The 20,061-nt window shown below is 36.0% G+C and overlaps 2 protein-coding genes and 1 non-coding gene across 3 annotated transcripts; all 3 read left to right on the top strand.

Moving 5' to 3' along the window:
- Positions 1-1,884: 1,884 nt before the first annotated feature.
- trnaa-ugc (transfer RNA alanine (anticodon UGC)) lies at positions 1,885-1,956 on the top strand. The gene has a single exon. It is a non-coding gene; the product is annotated as a tRNA-Ala (tRNA).
- A 3,898-nt stretch (positions 1,957-5,854) lies between these two features.
- LOC107756452 (matrix metalloproteinase-17-like) lies at positions 5,855-14,233 on the top strand. The gene is made up of 12 exons (XM_016573555.1): positions 5,855-5,935; positions 6,834-7,174; positions 8,170-8,302; positions 8,401-8,554; positions 8,710-8,818; positions 8,907-9,084; positions 10,292-10,468; positions 10,558-10,684; positions 11,960-12,030; positions 12,654-12,803; positions 13,415-13,675; positions 13,789-14,233. The coding sequence occupies exons 2-12, from the start codon at positions 7,007-7,009 to the stop codon at positions 14,136-14,138; spliced, it is 1,878 nt and encodes a 625-aa protein (XP_016429041.1). The 5' UTR covers positions 5,855-5,935; positions 6,834-7,006; the 3' UTR covers positions 14,139-14,233.
- An 841-nt stretch (positions 14,234-15,074) lies between these two features.
- On the top strand, positions 15,075-17,888 carry LOC107756454 (saxitoxin and tetrodotoxin-binding protein 1-like). Its single transcript, XM_016573558.1, has 6 exons — positions 15,075-15,235; positions 15,347-15,489; positions 15,587-15,651; positions 15,733-15,843; positions 17,354-17,458; positions 17,726-17,888. Exons 1-6 carry the CDS (start codon positions 15,119-15,121, stop codon positions 17,779-17,781), a joined length of 597 nt encoding a protein of 198 aa, XP_016429044.1. The 5' UTR covers positions 15,075-15,118; the 3' UTR covers positions 17,782-17,888.
- The last annotated feature ends 2,173 nt before the right edge of the window (positions 17,889-20,061 follow it).

Raw genomic sequence — 20,061 nt, 5'->3', positions numbered from 1 at the left:
GAGTACTTGCTTTTTGCAGTTTCGCGTGGGCTGTAATTTAAAAACAGCGCCTAATATGAGGTCTCCCTCGCTTCGGCGATCGACCCACCGGGAATGTCCCGGTGGTCCCGATGGCCAGTAGCTACATCGCTGGGCATGTTCAAGTAAGCTAGATGCCCAGATGCTGCGCAATTAGGCTTATTTAATATATCATGATGAGTCTCGAGTTCAGTATTTACACTAAATCTGTGCAGATTTGGCTTAATTGAACTTCCTCAAGAAATTAATTAGTAAACATAATTTACGAAAAGTAACCTGCCAAATTGGCAGTGATTTGACAGCGTTACCCGCCACAGCTGATTTTTACCCGCATTTGGCGGGTTGGCGGGTGTTAATTTCAAACCCTGCTGATAACTATACAGCAGGTGACTGATGGCCAATATGTAATGGATACCAAATAGATAATAGATCAAAGTTAAATATAATAACAATGGTTACCAAGACTCCTTGAAGGAGTTCTTATTTTGCAACAATGGCTGACTGCTGTACATTATCCTAGGTATTACACCGCTTTGTATGCAAATAAATACATACATAGATATTAAACATTGATGAAAGTTGAAATAATTGTATTAGCTTACTTGCGCAGACCATGAAGAGAATGAACACGAGCTCAGCTCAGAAACACAGGTTTCCCGGATGAGCGGTCAGTTAAACCGCGATTGGCCAATCAGAATCGCTTATTCCTGAGAGCCGCGTAATAAAATGTATGTAGCCTTGTGCCTGTGAAACTGGCTAATAGCAAAAGAAACTCAAAATAATTCACTAAAATATTCACCAGTACCTGGTTGGTATTTATTTCTAACACAATGGAAAGCTAATGGCCTTTATGGTAATATATAACAATGTAATCTTTTAAACGGGCATCAGTCGATTTATCGATTAACAGAGCTTTAATATCAAATTAATTGAAAATGAAATCTAAAATATATAGGCCTAACATGCAATAAAATATTATTTACTTGTATCCAAGTATTTAAATTATATTTATAAAATTTTTATTTTTGTTCTTGAAGGTTGTTGTGCTCTGTAAAGTGATAAAAAGATCTAATCTCTTTTAAATATCTCGAGGTACCGTCACCTGTGCGCGTGCCTACGACTCCTGCAGGCTGCAGCTACGAACCGTGCGCCATTTATAAAAAGCAAAAACCACGTGCGGTTAGAAACAAGAGTAAGTTTACACATCACTCTAAACAAATATGCCTTTTTGCATATGGAAACCACATGAAAGTTCTCATGTTCTGCATAGAAACTGATAAAAGTGCAAGCGGCTAAAAATAAGCAAAACGTGAGTCCGATACAGAAAAAAAATTCTTGAAAATAGCAGGAAAAACTTACAGGTGTGACGGGCAGCCATTGTGCTCGAATGAACGGAACTGCGTCTTCTTTCTCTTCATTATAACTGCTTATGACCTCTAAATCAGAGTCGTCGTCGCTGCCCGAGCTGACACAAATAATATCCTCCATAATCCTGCCTCACCCTGTCCCATTAGTCATGTTTGTGCTGACAGAGCATAATCTTGAACAACAAAAATAGTTCGTCCAGGAGAGAACATTAATCGTCAAGTTATTGTTAGCTATTGCTTTCAAACAAGCCTCTACGAAAACAAATAATCACGTAGGTAAATGTCAATATCAGTGTCACATCGGTGGAAATGTTTTGGTTTACGAAGGAGGAACTTCCGCAAGTGAAATGTTTGTCGGTTTAAACGGAAGTGTGTTGGATTACGGTCCACACGGTCCACAGTGAATCGTTTATGCCTCGAAATGCTTTTAGTTATGCTGTACGCAGCCATACAGGCAACAAAGGCAACAATACATCTGTTTATGAGCCACTGCTGCGGCGGGGATGTAGCTCAGTGGTAGAGCGCATGCTTTGCATGTATGAGGCCCCGGGTTCAATCCCCGGCATCTCCACAATTTTTTTTTTTTTTTTTTAATATTATAAATGTTTCATCGTTTGTTTCCAATATAACATAAATTTTACTGTTGTCGAAAGGTCACGTAGATTTCTATATTACTCTGTCAAATAAGATTTACATATTTATCCATTTGTCAAAAGATTTATCCGGACATCACAAGCAATTTATTTAAGAGACAATATTTAAAGTATACTGTCAAATGAGTAGGCCTATATATATATATATATGTATATATATGTATTTATTTTTATTTTTTTTTACATACTGTTTGTTTATATGTGATTCACACTGATTTAAGTTTTAATGCACTTTATCTATTTCGATCTGTAGAGTTCAATTACAGTATACTGTGTCTTTAAAAGAAATTTGTCAAAATGAGTTTGTTTCTCCACTTCAGCAGCACTTATATACACTAAATTTTACAGTTTTATGCCTCTCTATATTCTGAAGGTTTTTATAGAGGGGTTTGTTCATGTATCCTTCACAGTGATTTATATAACATTTTATTCCTAAACATACGGCAAAAATGTTGTTTTTGACTGTTGACAGTAATTTCTGATTTATGGAGAGATAAAAATAGATATCCAAAATCCCCTCAGCAAAAACCTTTAACTCTAATATGTCAACAAAAGGGGAAACACAATTTGAAGCTAGTTTTATCCAATGTTCAGATTTATGTTCTGGAAATTTATGCAAGTTAGTGCATTTTCAATTAGATAATACCTCAATTGCATATTTAAAAATAAAATTTGAGAAAAAAAATAAAACAAAACAATTTGACTAATAAATTATTAATATTTAAAGCAATCAACTGGGGAAAGTATGGTTTTATCAATTACCTGTGGTGTCTTGCCTGTATAGTTCATCAATGTATTATTTTTAGTCTGAATTTTACTGAAATCGCATGCAATTTTAGTCAGTCAAAGAAGTATTTTAAATCACATCCCAACATAAACCAAATTTCCAAACTCAATATCTGTGCCAGAAACTTTTCTGCCTTCCAGACAAAGAAGTTTAGCTTGCAGGTAATCACATTTATGTGTGCATATATTCAGAACCAAAGATGTCCTGTTGTGTTTTGCAGTTGTTTCATTGTCCTGTGAAAAAGTATGGAAAGGTCACCAGTATTTTTATATGCAGTATGTTGAGATGTCCTTTCCCAAAAGCATGCCCGGCTCAGAGCATCAAACTTGTTGCCTCATCATCTTTTGGTGTTGTTTTCAGAGAGTATACAACACTGCAAAATGATTGTTTGAAGTTGTAAAGAAATATTATTGGAGTATGTTTTACAAGAAAATACTATTTCAGGCTTTCAAATTTTCATGTTTAATTCAATGTGTTACTTGCCATTTCTTTGTAATCAATTGCAAAATTTACTAGCAATTTACTGGTGAAAATGTTTAAAAAATAAATTCTGTTTCTTTTTTGAAGAACCATAACTTACTTTCTTTTTTGCAACGTTAAGTCAATGTTCATGCTTTTTTCCCCCTCTTTTGCATTGGCAAAAAATACATAATTCTCAGAATATATATATATATATATATATATATATATATTGGGTGGGGGTTGGTTGCAGAACTAATTTTAATTATTAACAGGTTACTAATGGTATTAGTTAGATGCCAGATATATTAGCCTATGTATTTTTAAGCTATGATTCTCCCACAATTGTGAAAACAAAACAGACAACCAAACAAAATATGTAATTTACAATTTACAATTTTTTTATTAATCTTATAAATGAGTCTATTTAAAATATGTATTAATTTAAACGAATTAGCCTAATTATGTAAAAAAATTAATAATTTGAAATAAATAAATGAAGACTTGTTTCGTTTTGAATCTCTTGAATGAATGATTCAGACATCAAATACATTTAACAGTCACTCTTCGCCACCTACTGGCATAATGCAACATATACAATCATTATTTGCGGCGTATCATTACTTTCAAAGACCCATTGATCGCGGCTGCGGCAACATCAGAGTCTATATCCGGACTATAAACTTTTATGCCAATACTTTCGTTATTATTTAATGTTTGCAACACAGAAATGTAGCCTGCTGTGTAGACTGTTTGTGAAGCTGTTTCAAACATAACCCTTTAAATGATGAGCGCTGCTCTCTCTGGATCAGTGGCTGCGCAAAAGCAGGTTTAAATATTCCGATGTGATTGTGATTTCAAAGGTTTAATAGACATAGCAGAATCACTGTCATTTAGGAATAAGATCGCGTGTGTTTGAATCGAGATCGAGATCTTTTAATGATTAAACGTGTAGGCTATACAATACATATGAGCCTTATAATTATAGCCTATGTATTATAGCCCATGTCATATTTGTACCAGACCTCAAAAGTAACCCGGGCCTAGGTCCGGGCGGTCCCCCGGTTCCGCGACCCATGGAACAGCATGTGCGTATACTGTCACTTTTGATTAAGTAAATGTGTCCGTGAACTATTAATTTCTTTTAAAAACAATTCTTACTGATCCCAAACTTTTAAACGGTGAAATACAGTACTTTTCTCTAAACAGAAGGATGATGAGTGACTCACTGGGAGTCTATATTTTGTGGTATTATCATCAGAGGTGACCATAGTAAGAAATTAGAGTGCCATTCTTTTTGAGAGTGAAGCTGAGGCCATGTCCTGGGTGCACAATGAATATCTGTATTGCAGAGTTCCTATAAAGGCATCTCAGTTGTCTTGGAGACAAGGAAGTTCACTTGGTCTTTTGTGGCTCTTGATGACTCTCTTATTGAACACACACATCCATTCACAGATAAACTTCCTGCCTTGTGCATCTTTCTAAAAATACAGTGAACACATCTGCCCCTCTGGGCCACACGCTTTGACCTGTGGGTCAAAATCATCAGCAAGACAAGGCAATAATGCATCCTTTACTCATGCTGCACACTCTCTCTGGAAAGTTTTTGTCAAATAACTAAAATGCCCAGTATAAGCCATTTTAAAGCTATTAAAAGCTGTAATATGTCAATAAGATATAGAGCACTGAGGTGATAAGATTTTTGCAGTAGACAGGTTATACTCAGAGCACTTATACTAGAAGTTTACCAGATCAGGAGATCAAGTTACACTATAAATATTCAGCACACGCCTCAGTTGCCCTTGTAAGTATGCTTTTCCAATCCGGCTATTCCCTTGGGACTCCCCACAGTATTATCCAGCGAAAAAGACAGATAGCCCATCTGGAAATGTGCTCTCTCTCTCTCTTGCTTTCTGCCATGATACAAGTTTGAACAAGTTAACCCCTGCACAAAAATCCCAGGATTTGATTAATTTTATATGTGCCAACGAACATTTAAATTGTTTAAATACAGAAATTGTCACAAAGAAGTTGTGTATCTCAATCTGATATATCATAGCGGACCAGACAGCAACAGTGCATTTAGCTAGATCTGTTCAAATCTTCGTTTTTAATTTTTTTAATCCTTTCGTTAAGAGGATTTAATCCCAACATATCCACAACTACACACAAGCCCAAAGATAAAGTGAAACCCTAATCCGGTAGTTGATTTAGATCTCACATTTAAGGATCCATATATAAATATGTAAGTGTTCATACTGTGTTCAGAATCACATTAGTGTTTCCACCATTAGCAGGTGATGAAATCTATGAGACATTTGAGTGGTTTGAGCATGCAGTACAGGAAATTTGACAGAGAGTGGATGGACATGTGTAACTAAGCATGTCGCTAAATCTCCTCGCTGGATATAAAGAGGCTTTTTCACACTGGTATCTTCCAAGCACAGAGAGAGAGTGCGCAAATGCCCGATGCACTTAGCAGGGGTGGGTGGGTATGTTACTGAGGGGGTATTAGGAGTCCATTGTGCGAGTGCAGAGGCAGAAGGGGGGGGGTTTGAGGAGATGAGAGGAACAGATATGTTCAGGAACAGAGAAGGAAGGCAGCGGGACAGAGCAGGCGAGTGCAAAGGAGGAACGAAGTTGTGAGCAAGGTAAGCATGTCCCATTTCTTTCTGTTTTGAATAACATAATTCATTGCATTAACTGTAACTTTTTGTAAGTTTTCTTTGTTGTTGTCTGACTATCTTGAGTTTATTCAGCTATTAAAGATTAAAATGATTCTGGATCCTTTGTTATGTCTTATAAATTATCTTGATTACAGCACAGTTACTTACAACAGTTAATCATTTAATATATTGTTATTAATATTAATACTATAATACTTTTGGGAGGTTAAGGTTGAGAGATTGAATTGCATATCATAAATGACATGCCGATGCATTATGTTATTACATTTATTGAGTGTCACATTTATGCAGGTTCTCTGTCCCCTATATGTAATGAATCCACATATTTACATGTGTCTCTTCCCCTTTTTCCCGTCAGTCTCCCTCCCTTTCGTACACTGTCCTCTGTCTTTGTCCTCTGAGACTGGCAGTGTTTTCCTTTAATTCCATTATTCCATAGCTCTTCTTTTCCATGCCCCATTCCCCTATCCCTCCTACTCTTTCAACCCGCCATCTCCCACATTGTCTCATTTCTTTAATGAAATTGCACCTGCTAATTTAATTAAAGCCTCACATCCTAGTCACATCCGTTGTGCTTGTCTGCTTTTCCTTTAAAATGAAACACATAAAACCTCTGTAGCCTCTTCATCCTTTTCTCTTTGATACTAGCCATCTGCAATTCAATCATGCAGCTTTACAACCAAAGCAGTCGGCAGTGTAGTGAAGTAAAGTAAATTATTTTAGGACTGAAAGAAGTCCTCACTTTTATGGGATTGCGCTACTGATTTAATCTATCATCTTATATAAAGTTGTTGTTGTCATTGGTTAGAATACTATAGAACACATTCTTGTATAATCACCACCACAAACTGTGCATTTACAGTGCTGGCATCAATCCTACAATTCCTCAACACAAGAGAGGCCACCATCTCTGATTCAGCAAAGATGACGTCATTGAAATCACTTGACTAAGGAGGACTGAGATTTGCATATCTCTATCAACAGTATTTTGTCATAGTTCTACTATTCTAAGCAGATGATGTATACGCTCTCAGTATGATGGCGATGTTTTGGACAGCAGTTGTCTTCTACATGTGTGGACATACAGTGGAAGTTTATGGAACGGCTGATAAAGATGCACTGCCAACCACTTTGGCGAGCACGGTTATATCTACTGCTTTACCCACTGTCTTACCTACAGAAGATGAGAGCATCAAACTTGTGGTGAGAATGTGTTTGGAAGTTTTACATGCAGTTTTACCTGCAGTTGGAAAAGATTTTAAGTCAACATGAAATTTCTTATATGCTTATGATACCCTATATGCTTCTTATTGTGCATTATTCATTTGTGCACATTTTCTCAAGTTTATTTTCATAATTTTTAAGAAAAGCCTAATAATCTGTTCTGCCCATAAAATGAGTTTGCATTTTTGGGGACATCACACTCCCCATCACTAATTTGTTGTTAAATATCCTGTTTTAATCGTAATTGTCATGTTATAGAACTAAACTTGGTTGCAAATGGCATTTTTATATTGCTTTCATGGTTAATTTGAATACTTTAATACATTTTTTGAAAAATATCGTAATCTATACTATTTTATATACAAAAAAAACTTAAAAAATAAAAATAATAATTTACCACTGCATTTATAATTTACGACGATTCCCATAAATGCTTAGAAATGCAGAATGTGCAATTACTGTTCAAAAGATTGGGGTCAGTACCATTTTTTTTTATGTTTTTGAAATAAGTCTTTTATGCTTACCAAGGCTGCATTTATGTAATCAGAAGTACATTCATATTGTTTACAATATTACAATTTAAAATAATATAATATTACAATTTAAAATAACTTTTTTTCTAATAGAGCATATTTTAAAATGTAATTTATTACTCTGATGGCAAAGCTGAATATGCTGCTTTGGTGCTCAAGCAACCTTATTATCAGTGTTGAAAAGATGAAAAGTTGTGCTGCTTAATATTATTGTGCAATGGTCATATAGTTTTTTTCCCCAGGGTTAAAGTTAAAGTCATTGAATTTGTCGGCATTTACTTGAAATAGAATTGTTTTTTAACAATGTAAAAGTCTTTATTGTCACTTCTGATCAAGGATCACTTGCATCCTTGCTGAATAAAGCATACATTTCTTTCCAAATTTTCAATGGTAGTGTATTTGAATATATCTTTTATGGTTTCATGTTGTTCTGTTTGGCAGGACTGGCTCACGAAGTATGGATACCTCCCACCCCCTGATCCCTCTACAGGTCAGTTACAGGCCTGGACTGCTGTCACTCAAGCAGTGAAGAAAATGCAAAGGTTTGCTGGTTTGGATGACACAGGAGTGTTAGGTATGAAAAACAATATGTCCCCCACTCTTTTAAATCTAAATCTTATTTCATAACTCTTCTATTGTGCCTTTGTCTTTACCCTCACCTTCCTGTCACAGATGAAGAGACTGTTCAACTGATGCAGACACCCCGGTGCTCACTTCCAGATGATGATGACCAAACCATTCAGACATCGGCACTACACAGTGATGTGCAAAATCAAAGGATGAAAAGGGAAGCTTCTACCTGGACAATAAGAAATATCAACTGGAGGTTAGCCTGATTATTTTACCAGTTGTGTTTTTCTTCCTGCTTTTCCATCCTGCTTTCACATACTTGATGGTTAGTACACAGTCTCACAGCAAAGAAAAAGATTAAAAACACCTAAGCAAATGTATCTTATTCTCTTATTCTTTGTTTTTTCTCAGGCTGCGTTCTTACCCGGCATCCTCTAAACTGTCCCGTGAAATGATTCGCTCCCTTGTGTACTATGCACTCAGAGTGTGGGCCGATCCAACATTACTTGAATTCCATGAGGTTCTGCTTACTTTTTAAAAGCCAGTGTTTTTGAATACATTTGTGTTCATGTAAATTCACAGACTATGTGTTGAACTATTTCAAATAGGTGCGAGGACCAGAGGGGGCGGATCTCCAGATAGATTTCTTGCGCGGTCCCCATGGAGACGGATATCCCTTTGATGGAGCAGGTGGATCTGTTGGCCATGCCTTCTTTCCATCAGATCCAGACAGGGCTGGTGGAGTTCACTTGGATGCAGAGGAGAAATGGGCCTTCAGACAACCAGGTAATTCTGCAAAACAATCAATAATGCAAAAGTAAAGCCAAAGTAAAACCCAACAGGACAGTACAGGCCAATAATTTTCATGCTATGGCCAAAAAACAAAAAAAAACAAAAAAATTATTTTTTTTTTTTTTTTTTTTTTTTATCTACAAGTGAATTTAAGTTTTACAAATTTATAATGTAAATATTAAAGACAAATATTCAATTTGGGATTTGCTAAAGATTACAATTATTAAATACATTTTTTTTGTTTGTTTTAAAGATTAGCTTTCCCATCATCTAAGGCTTACTTAATATTATTGTAAAATAGGGGGAAGATAAGCACAATTAACCTTGTAGCCTGACATTTGAAGTAAAAATAAAAAATTTTTAATGGTTTATTAAAGTTTATTAAAGCATTAGACAAAATATATATTTAAAAAAATCTAAAAAAAAAAGCAAAAAAAAAAATATATATATATATACTTTTTGTTGAGTATTATATTCTATACATAAGGAAAATATGGAGCTTGTACTAATTCAGAGGCCCAAGCTAAACAAAAATATGCTAATTGGAGCATCTTATATTTTTATAGCCAAAAAGTAAGATGAAATTCTGATAGCTTGTAATGTAAATCAATGAGATCTTTATAGCAAACTACTTACGTAAAATGCGTATCAGTTCTCACTCTGTATCTTCCAATAATGTTTTAGTAAGATTTAAATCCTTAGTTTTATGATCAAAGATCTGCTGTTTTTATTGTTGGGGGCAAAACATAATGCAATGTAATACAATGATGAATGAGACATTCCTCAGAAGCCTGGTGTATCATATTTGATACATTTTTAACAAAGTTGTATGGATAGTCAAATAAAACCCAAGTTGCTTCAGTCCATGCAGTAACTTCATCTTCCAATACTGTAACAATGTAAAAGTTGTTATTACATTCACTTTAAAAAAAAAAAAATCAGTAAAGATTTCAAAGCAAAAAGCTACGTTTACCACAACCTACAAAGTAGATATTACTGAAAGGCCTTTTACTTGCTAAAACTGTATCAATCAGTTTTTCAGCAAAACTTTGATCATGTAATTTAGAGGCCTTAGAAGTTTGTGTATCAAATATGATACAGCAGACCTTTAATCTAATAGGGTTAAGTATTCAATATCAGCTGATATATATATATCCAGTATTGATAATCTAATTAAACATGTGTGCACATTTATACACAGCAACAGAGGGCACAGATCTGTTCACGGTGCTGGTGCACGAGCTTGGTCATGCCCTCGGACTGACCCATTCATCCTCACGCCAATCTGTAATGCGTCCATACTACCAGGGGCCCCTAGGAGACCCGCTACACTTCAGCCTGGGACATCATGACCTTCAACACATCACAGCCCTTTATGGTAACTGTCATTAAATGTCTTGTTTGGAATCTCTGTTTGGCAGTTACTCAAAGTATCTTTTCTGCATGTGTGTCTGTATGTGAACTCAGGTAAGAGGGGAAACCATGTTCCAACTGACAGACCTCTTCTTGTGACGGAGGCTCAACTGCGTCACCGACATGGAGGAGTACACAGACTCACACACATGTACAGACACGCTCACAGCCATTTGGACAGGTAAGAAAGGATCAATTAAACCTTTTGAATTCAACATCAATTCAAAATCAAGCTTATATACTAATGCATGTTCTTTATTGTGACAAATACTGGAATACACATACTGGACAGATTTTATAGGAATAACTGGAGAAAAACTGGACATTATATACTAAATGACCAAGGATTACATACTACCAGACTTTCAAATAGTGTGAAAACTAGTGTGAAACACAGAAACATGAGCCTCGTTGATAAGAGGCACATGACAAATACATTATGTGTTCTAATATGGACTAAAATATGTTTGATATTTGAAATCCATCAACTCTTATTGCCCAAAATCTGCAGACTTGCTCTGACTTTTGCCAACAAGTACTGAAGAAATATGTGAACAAGAGTCATGTGGTGTATTTATGCTTTAACGTAGTAAAAAGTAATGTAGTGTAATGATAGTCCACTGTAGGCGAGCGTAGTGATGAATCCAAGTGCAGATTTATTTAAACAAAGTGATCCAAACATAATTCAAACAAACGAAGACTTGACTTAACATGAACAGACTAGACTCACGGACAGCAGTATAAATACATTCAATACAGACAAAGCACAAAGGCAACATGATGGCTACTTATAGCAAACAATCAGGGTCACATGAAAAGAACCAACCAATGAGGAAACAAGACACATGACTAGGACAACCAATCAGAACATGACACACAGACAAGAGTACCACATGGCAGGATCACATGACAGGGTAGGAAAAACACATGACAGGAACATGAAACAAGGTAAATATAAAAATAAAAGACATGAAAACCTGAACCAGAAACAAAACCCAAAACAGACCTTACATGTAGTAAATTCTGAAAACTGTTTCATGCTGGCTTAAAAGGCAAAAGATGTTTAAAGGGATAGTTCACCCAAAAATTTAAATTCTGTCATCATTTTGAAGGATGTTGGGAAAACAGTTGCCTAAAGCCATAGACTTCCAAAGTATTTTTTTTCCATACAATGGAAGTCAATGGCTACCCGGCAACTGTTTGGTTACCAGTATTCGTCAAAATATCTTCTTTTGTGTTCAACAGAAGAAAGAAACTCATACAGGTTTGGAACAACTTGAGGGCAAGTAAACTTTCAGAATTTTCGTTTTTGGGTAAATTATACCTTTTAAATATTCAAAGTCATGTTTCTTTGTTGTTTTATTTTTTATTAACCAAAACAAGTTTGTTAAAATGTTCAGTGCATGCTAATGAAGAGAAAAATCATATATTTGATGAAATGTCTCTCTGTCTTAAGTTCTGTGGATCGCTGTAACACCAGTTTTGATGCAGTTGCTAAGATTCGAGGAGAGATCTTCTTCTTTAAAGGTAGATACTTGAAGCTTTAAAACTAATTTACGGAGTTATTTAATATATTAACACTTTATGGAGTTATTTAATATATTAAAGGGGTCATATGATGCGATTTCAAGTTTTCCTTTCTCTTTGGAGTGTTACAAGCTGATTGTGCATAGATAAGATCCCTGAAGTTGCAAAGACTAAAGTCTCAAAACCAAAGAGATATTCTTTATAAAAGTTAAGACTCTGCCACGCCCCCCTAAAACGGCTCATTCTAACACGCCCCCACATATCTACCACACTATATGGAAATATAAGGAGGGGGCTTTGTAGAAAACGAAGCGTTTGAGAGAGGCGGGGCATATAGGACCTACAATAATGTACAGTATTTGAAAAATAATGTGTTTTTTGAACATTAAAGCATGTCAACATATTCTGTTACACCAAATACACAAAATAATGATCTTTAAAAAAGCATCATATGACCCCTTTAACACTTCCTCCACTTTTAGTGTTGTCATCTTCTTAGTACTCTTGTTATTGTAACACTCTTTATCCATCCAGCCAGTGTCACCATATGGGCAACTGATTTTTTTATATATTTTTCTCCTAATTTTTATGGTCTATCTTACCTTTCCTTATGCATTTTGTAGGGCAGAACATGTGGAGAGTGAGCAGAGGTGGTCTGGTGTCAGTCACGGCTGTTCCTGTACAGAGACTTTGGTCGGCTCTTCCTTCTTCCCTTCCTCCACTGCAAGCGGTTCTGGAAAGACACACAAATCATGCCATCATCTTTATCAGTGGTCAGTTTCCCAGCACAATCACATCACAAACAATTGTGCACCACACGTTTGAAAGTTATGTAATTTAAAGAGATTTATTTTACTTGGCCCCAGTGCAGAGAATAAAAATATGACAGAGGCTAAGTGCAAATTGGGTAAATAGTAGTAAATTACAAAGCATAAATAGTAGTAAGATGCTATTTTCACTTAGTGTAAATGGCATTGGATGCTAAATCATACTTAGTGGCGGATACTATTTGCACCATAATGTATTGTAGTACAGTTATGAAACAGCATGAAGAATATTCATACAACATGTACAACACAAGAACACAACATCCAACTTCTGATCTGTGGTATACAAAGAATGGGGTCAGTAAAAGTGGATTCAAACTCGAGTCGATCCACTATCCTTACTTTCCACACCACTATTCCTGTTGCCAGATGTGTTTTTTTGTTATATTGTCTGGTGGGCAGAGCTAGACTAAATAGTCTTTGCCAACAAGATGGGATATATGCACTTAACTGTAAAAAATACCTTATATTTTCACTTAAAAAAAAACAACATTTTTACACGTTTGATTTTTTTATGTGCAAGACTTGACACCACTCTACTAAACATACATGTGCAGGTTCCCAGGTTTGGCTGTTTAAGGATCTGTCACTCCAAGAGGGTTTCCCTCAGCCTCTGTCTACTCTGGCTCCTGAGGACTCAGAAGGAAGGTGGCAAGGATTGCACTGGGACCCAAAGCAGGGTGTGGTGTGGGGGTCTGTGAGAGAAGATGGAAAGAAAGGAGAGGAAAGCGAAGTCTGGAGAGAGCTCATTGAAGAAGGAGTGAATGGAATTATCATGGAGAATGACGATGAGAGAGAAAGGACTGGAGACTTTAAGGGTGTGTTGCTTCAAGACCTTTAGTTAAAATATATGTAATGCTGCATTGTGAATATATGTGTGTGACAGTGTTTTAGAGCGCTACTGATTTTTTTAATTCTCTATATCAATCAGGTTCAACCTACCTTTTCAAAGGCAATTCCTACTGGAAATTTACTCACCCAGGCTCCGCCCCTGAAGAAGGATACCCTCGGCTTCTGGCCACTGATTGGTTGGACTGCCCTCAGCCGTCCTCTTACAGCCCCGGCGACATCTCTTTGATCTCTCACTATGGTCAGCAGGAGCTTCGTGAGCAGAAAGGGCAAAGAATAATCGACCAGATCATTCACAAAGAAAAAAACGAAAGAGATAAACCTCTTCGCTGGGACTGTCCATGTCTAAACAGTGCAGTGACTCAAAGTGGACCTATTTTACTACTGTCCATTTTATTTCTGATCACTGGGACTTGTTATCCATCACTTTAATATTTTCCACATCCAAATTTGCACAGTCATACTCATACCCCAAAATAACTTTTTCCTTGACTTTCTATCTCTGACCAAAGGAAGTGACTAAAATAGTTGGTAAGAAGATTTATAACAACCATTATACTGAGATTCAATTCTGAGATTAAAAAAAAAAAAACTTATAGTGTTGTTACATGCAGTTTTACCAAACAACTGACTTTCTATCTCTGTTAATTCCTGTTTTAGTTGATAAAACTCCTTTTAATGCTATCTTTCATATCAAACCTCATGTAGTATAAAACAAACATCAACAAATGAACTGATGTTAATGATTTACAGTTCAGAGTCTGTCAGCTCACTAAAGATTGTGGAGAGTTCAAATAATATTGTGCTAGAATTTAGAAGTGTAATGATATATTCATACAGTATTTTGATTATGAAGATGCAGAGAGCAAATCACATAAAATGATTTATTCATAGTTTCATATGTGATTTATTCATAGTTTTATTAGCTTTTTTCAAATAACGTACTACCAGACGGACGGATGGAAGGATCTGTGAAGATCAGTAAAGTGTAATTTACATAACAAACTCTATTGTAATTAAATAAAAATGAAAATGCAACGTAAATGTGATTTAATATATTTTATGGATACTATTATTATTAATATATTTTATAAATACAATTTTTGTTTATCAATTTTCTTTTTTTAAACATGTACCTAAAGACTATATCAATAAAAAGAAAAATAAGAACATTATTTTATTTCACAATTATTTGCATAATGTGTCACCTCAGGAATTACCTGATCCCTAAAGTCCACAATTTTACCCATTTAATTCATTTCAATTTACTGGCATTGGCATCACAAAAAAGCAAACTGTTGCATCACTTCAGAACATCCAGATGATAATATGTGATAAGCTGTTCTATATAAAGTACTTGTTCTCCAGGTGATGCAGCATACTAATCTGAAATCCTCTTCTGAAGTTCTATAATGTCTACTTCGGTGGTCTTGACTGCTCTTTTGGGCCTGTTTAGTTTGAGTCAGGCATCTCTGCCAGACTGTAAGGAGCTCATAACACCGCTAACCCTGGAGGATGACAATAAAAGTGTAAGTGCATTATATTAATATATTTTAGAGCAAGTATTCTTTTATAGTAAATTAACGCTACTGGAGATATAAGGGGCTTAGATTTCACAACTTCTTTTCTCTTCCAAATAGATCATGGGTAAATGGATCTTCCTTGAAGGCATAGCTGATCACCACTTATTTACAGCTTTCTTGAAGACTGTGAACAGCTCATGGGTAGAGTTTGGCCCAAGCACTCTTGCAAACACTTTAACCCTCAGTCAAGGGAACATGCTGTAAGACTGGCCTGTTTATAACATGTTTTGCTAATCTGAATGAATTTCATCATTATGATGGCCAGCATTCTGAATCTGGTATCTCTCTCCCTCTCAGAAACGGAAAGTGTGAATTTAGCACCATCAACGGAACTGTTAAAGATAATGCTTTTTATGCCAATGGTAAGTTAACAAAAGCTTATTTCAGCTAAAACTCATGCGTTCTGAGCACTAATGAATGTTATGCTGGTGTTTGATCCACAGAGAATGGCACAATATCAGAGGGCAAGTTCTTGCCGTCCTGTCCTGACTGTACCACCATAAGCTTCATCAGCCAATTAAAAAATGAGACCATAAAGTCTCTGTACTTTTTCAGTAAGTCACAAAATCCATATTACATCATGTTAAAATTATGTATTCCATGTAGGGATGCAGCGATTAACCGGTTTCGCGATTAACCGCACTTTAAAACGTCACGGTTAATTAATCGTAAAGGTTCTGCTAAACCGAGTGTTTCCGTTACACGGAATGGAACTGTTGCAGCTTGTGCAAAATGGAAACAAAGTTACACTAAAGGTGCACCAGCTTAAAATGACGTGCTTATCAGAGACACGGAGGCTACTACATTAGATTAACTGTGGCAGAGGGACCAAACAGCGAAGCTTTATTTCCACCAGAGAAATGCCTGTCGATAGTGTGGGACCATTTTGCGTGCACCAAGAATGACCAGGGTGTCATTTAAATATTGCCGTAAAAAACTGCTGCTAAAGAGCAAACACATTAGGGATAATGCATGGCTAGCTGTACATTGAACAATTTTAATGCACGACGTGAAGGCAAGAACCACCTGACGCGAAGCTACAGCTCGTTAGCTCAGCATTCTGCCCGCTTCAAATCAGAAAGAGATGAAATAGTGCGGTAAGATCACATTTATTTGAATTAATTATAACATTTAGCTACTTGAATTAATTATTCGAGAGAGAGAGGTGACAGTTGCCTGTGTGAATTAGCCTACCTGCGTCTGTGCGTCTCTCCAGTAGGCTATTTAATCTATTTTATTAATAAAAGTCACGGGGCAGCATTCTCAAGAAGTCTGTGTCCTCTTGAATGTTTGTACACGTGCGCAGCGCGATCTCCGATCTCACAAACCAAAATAATAGACATGATTTTCTCAGGCCACATGTAGTCATATGAATTATTATAAAGATTATTAAAATGAATACGTATGGATGACAGTTGATTACAATAATATTTCAGTTTATTTCCATCATTAGTAACAGTTTCCCCTGTGGGACAAATAAAGTTAATATTAGTTGTATATTAATAATAGGCTACTTCATTAACTTTGTTATTTACTATCCCTGTTGTAGTATTATTCATAAGATTTTGTTTCCAAATTCTCTACCCCAGGTCCAAAAGAAATGTAAAGAATGTACAAACTGAAAACATTAAATACTTTTGTGATCTATTTCCATTTGTTATTTTCAAAAGAGAAATACTGTCACGGATGTCATAAATTCCAATAGGAGAGATGGACTTTTTTGTCTTTTGTTTATTATTATTTTGTGTTGTATCGTTGGTTACTGTGTTATTTCTGTTTCAAAAGCCAGCAAAAAAAAAAATTTAATATCTAAAGAGTGTTCATGTGATTTTATACATTAGTAATGGTGTGAAATGAATAAATGCATAAATCGGCATAAATTAATATCTAAAGAGTGTTCATGTGATTTTATACATTAGTAATGTTGTGAAATGAATAAATGCATAAATCGGCATAATCGTAAAACTGTGATTATTCCTCTGACAATAATCGTACAAACAAAATCTATAATCGTTGCATCCCTAATTCCATGATATTCTTTTTTCTTCTTCTTCGCTCCCGCAGAGAGAGAGAGCAACCCAGCCCAGTCTGACATGGACACCTACTGGAAGCAAGCTGAGTGTCTTGGATTCAAAAGAGAAACCCAATACTCCTATGATGGAGTAACAGGTCAGTTTGGGTTTCAAGTATGTTTTCATTGGAAGCAACAGCTATTAGTAATGATTGCGAGAAAACAGCTCCTGGTCATGTGAGATTCAGTATCACATATGTATAAAACATGATTTCAGATACAGATCTGTCAAGAACATGTCCATGTCATAATTTAACCCCCAAATCAAAAAGAAATCAGAATTAATTGACACTGAATTAATTGCAAAAACATTGCACATTAAGAAAACTGAGTTTTTTTTTCTTCTTCTTCTTCTGTTATTGCAGAACTCTGTGACCATTCATCTGACCAGAAGCCAAGTTTGGACAAATCAGATCAATAATGCATGCATACATTAAAAATTTTTATGCAAACAAAATTCGTAAGAGCCACCGTGACAAGAAAAACAACATGTGAAAGTGAAATTGAATAAAGAATATTTGCTATTTATTATTGTATGTGAGTGTTTAATAATAACAAAAATTCACATTCATACCTGTTCCATGCTTTAAATCAGAAAACAAATTATTATAAATATGGCTGTGTGGTTATGTTCAGTATTTTTTGGGATTGTCCTCATTTCTAAAAGCTCATGGTCATTCTGACAGGGGTGTTTCCCAGTTGCCCGAAGTCCAGAGTTTTGCCCATTCAAATTCATTCCAATTAAATAGAATTCAAGGAACCTATTGCATCACTTCAGGGGAAAAACAGTACTATGTACCTGGACTATTTACTTGATCCACACAGCATAATCCTCTTCTGAAGTTCTACAATGTCTACTTCGGTGGTCTTGACTGCTCTTTTGGGCCTATTTAGTTTGAGTCAGGCATCTCTGCCAGACTGTAAGGAGCTCATAACACCGCTAACCCTGAAAGATGACAACAAAAGTGTAAGTGCATTATATTAATATATTTGAGAGCAAGTATTCTTTGATAGTAAATGAACACTACAAGGAAACAAGGAACATTTATTTTCTTCCAAACAGAATAGATAAATAGGTCATAGTTGATAACCACTAATTTACATATATTTACCCCAAATTTACTTCAAAAATAGATCAATATAAATCAATACCAGGAAATTCGATTTGTGATGTTATTTATTTAATGCAATTCAAATTAATGTACTGAATAATTCTCTCTATTAAAAGGAGACTAGTTCTTAAATTCTGAATTTTGTAAATTAATTTTTGTTTACAATAGATCATGGGTAAATGGATTGTCCTTGAAGGAGTTGCTGATCACCAGCTATTTATAAACATCCTGAAGACTGTGAACAGATTGTGAATTCACTTTAATTAAAAGTCATTTTTCAGAGCCTCTAAATGTTAAAAAATAATGGCTATCAAATATACTGTAATGTTGAATGGCAATAATTAATGGCTAAAATTGAGGGGGAAATGAATTTAATAGAAGCATCAGTAGCAGTGTTGGTATCAATGATACTGGTCTTCAATAATAAGAGGCTACTTGGTAAAAAGATGCCTATAATCGCATATTTAAAATATACCATCGATTGAGAGCACTAAAATAAACGTGTAAAACATGATTTCAGATACAGAAGTTAGGCTAAATCTCACAAATCTGTCAAGAACATGTCCGGGTCATAATATAACCCCCAAATCAAAAAGAAATTAACTTAAATTAACTGACAACAAATAAATTACATACACTGTACAAATTATTGTCAGTTTAAAGGTAAAAGATTGTAAATGCTACAGTAAAACCTGTTAAAGGGATAGTTCACCCAAAAATGAAAATTCTGTCAAGACGGTCTCGTTCTGATGGGGAAAGCCTAGTCCTACCCAATTGCATGGGTTCCGAAGAATCTTGGAGCACTGGTAGCATTTGAGCAAGAGCTGGACTGGCAGACAATGGGGAAACAGACGGGCGGTTCAGGCTTCTCTCCCTCAGGCGATTATCCAGCCGGATTGCTTGATCCATAAGAGTCTCGAGATCAAGAGCAGGTTCTCTGGTAGCCAGATCATGGCCCTGAGGAGGTTCATTTCCCGCAGGGGCAAGCCTGCTGAGCTACTGTCGGACCAAGGGACAAATTTCAAAGGAGGTGAGCGAGAACTCCATGACGCCTTCAAAGCCATGCACCCTTCGTTGCGAACTTACCTGTCACAGCACCAGATTAAGTTTATATTCAACCCTCCCAATGCACCTCACTTTGGAGGTACCTGGGAAAGGGAAATCCGTTCCATAAAGACAGCCTTAAATGCCACCCTCAATGCCCAGACTGTGACTGAGGAGATGCTCATCACCATCCTCATTGAAATTGAGGGAATCCTGAATTCAAAACCCTTGGGTTATGTCTCCTCTGATCTGGCTGACCCAGATCCAATTACCCCAAATCTCCTTTTGATGGGGCGGCTAGACCCTTCACTGCCACAAACTATTTACCATGATTCCAATTTACTCAGTCGGAGGCGCTGGAGGGCCTGTCAAGTCCTTGCAGATAGATTCTGGTCACAGTTCCTAAAAAACTACTTGCCTGCTTTACAAATCCGGCAGAAATGGCAAACTGACACAGATCCCCTCCAACCAAACACAGTGGTGCTCATAGTAGACCCTCAGCTGCCGAGAGCACTATGGCCAGTTGGACGGATAAGCAAGGTGTT

This window comes from Sinocyclocheilus rhinocerous, unplaced genomic scaffold (genome assembly GCF_001515625.1).
Source record: "Sinocyclocheilus rhinocerous isolate Xijiao unplaced genomic scaffold, SAMN03320098_v1.1 scaffold111, whole genome shotgun sequence".
Taxonomy (NCBI): Eukaryota; Metazoa; Chordata; class Actinopteri; order Cypriniformes; family Cyprinidae; genus Sinocyclocheilus; species Sinocyclocheilus rhinocerous.
This window is presented reverse-complemented; position numbering and strand designations above follow the sequence as displayed.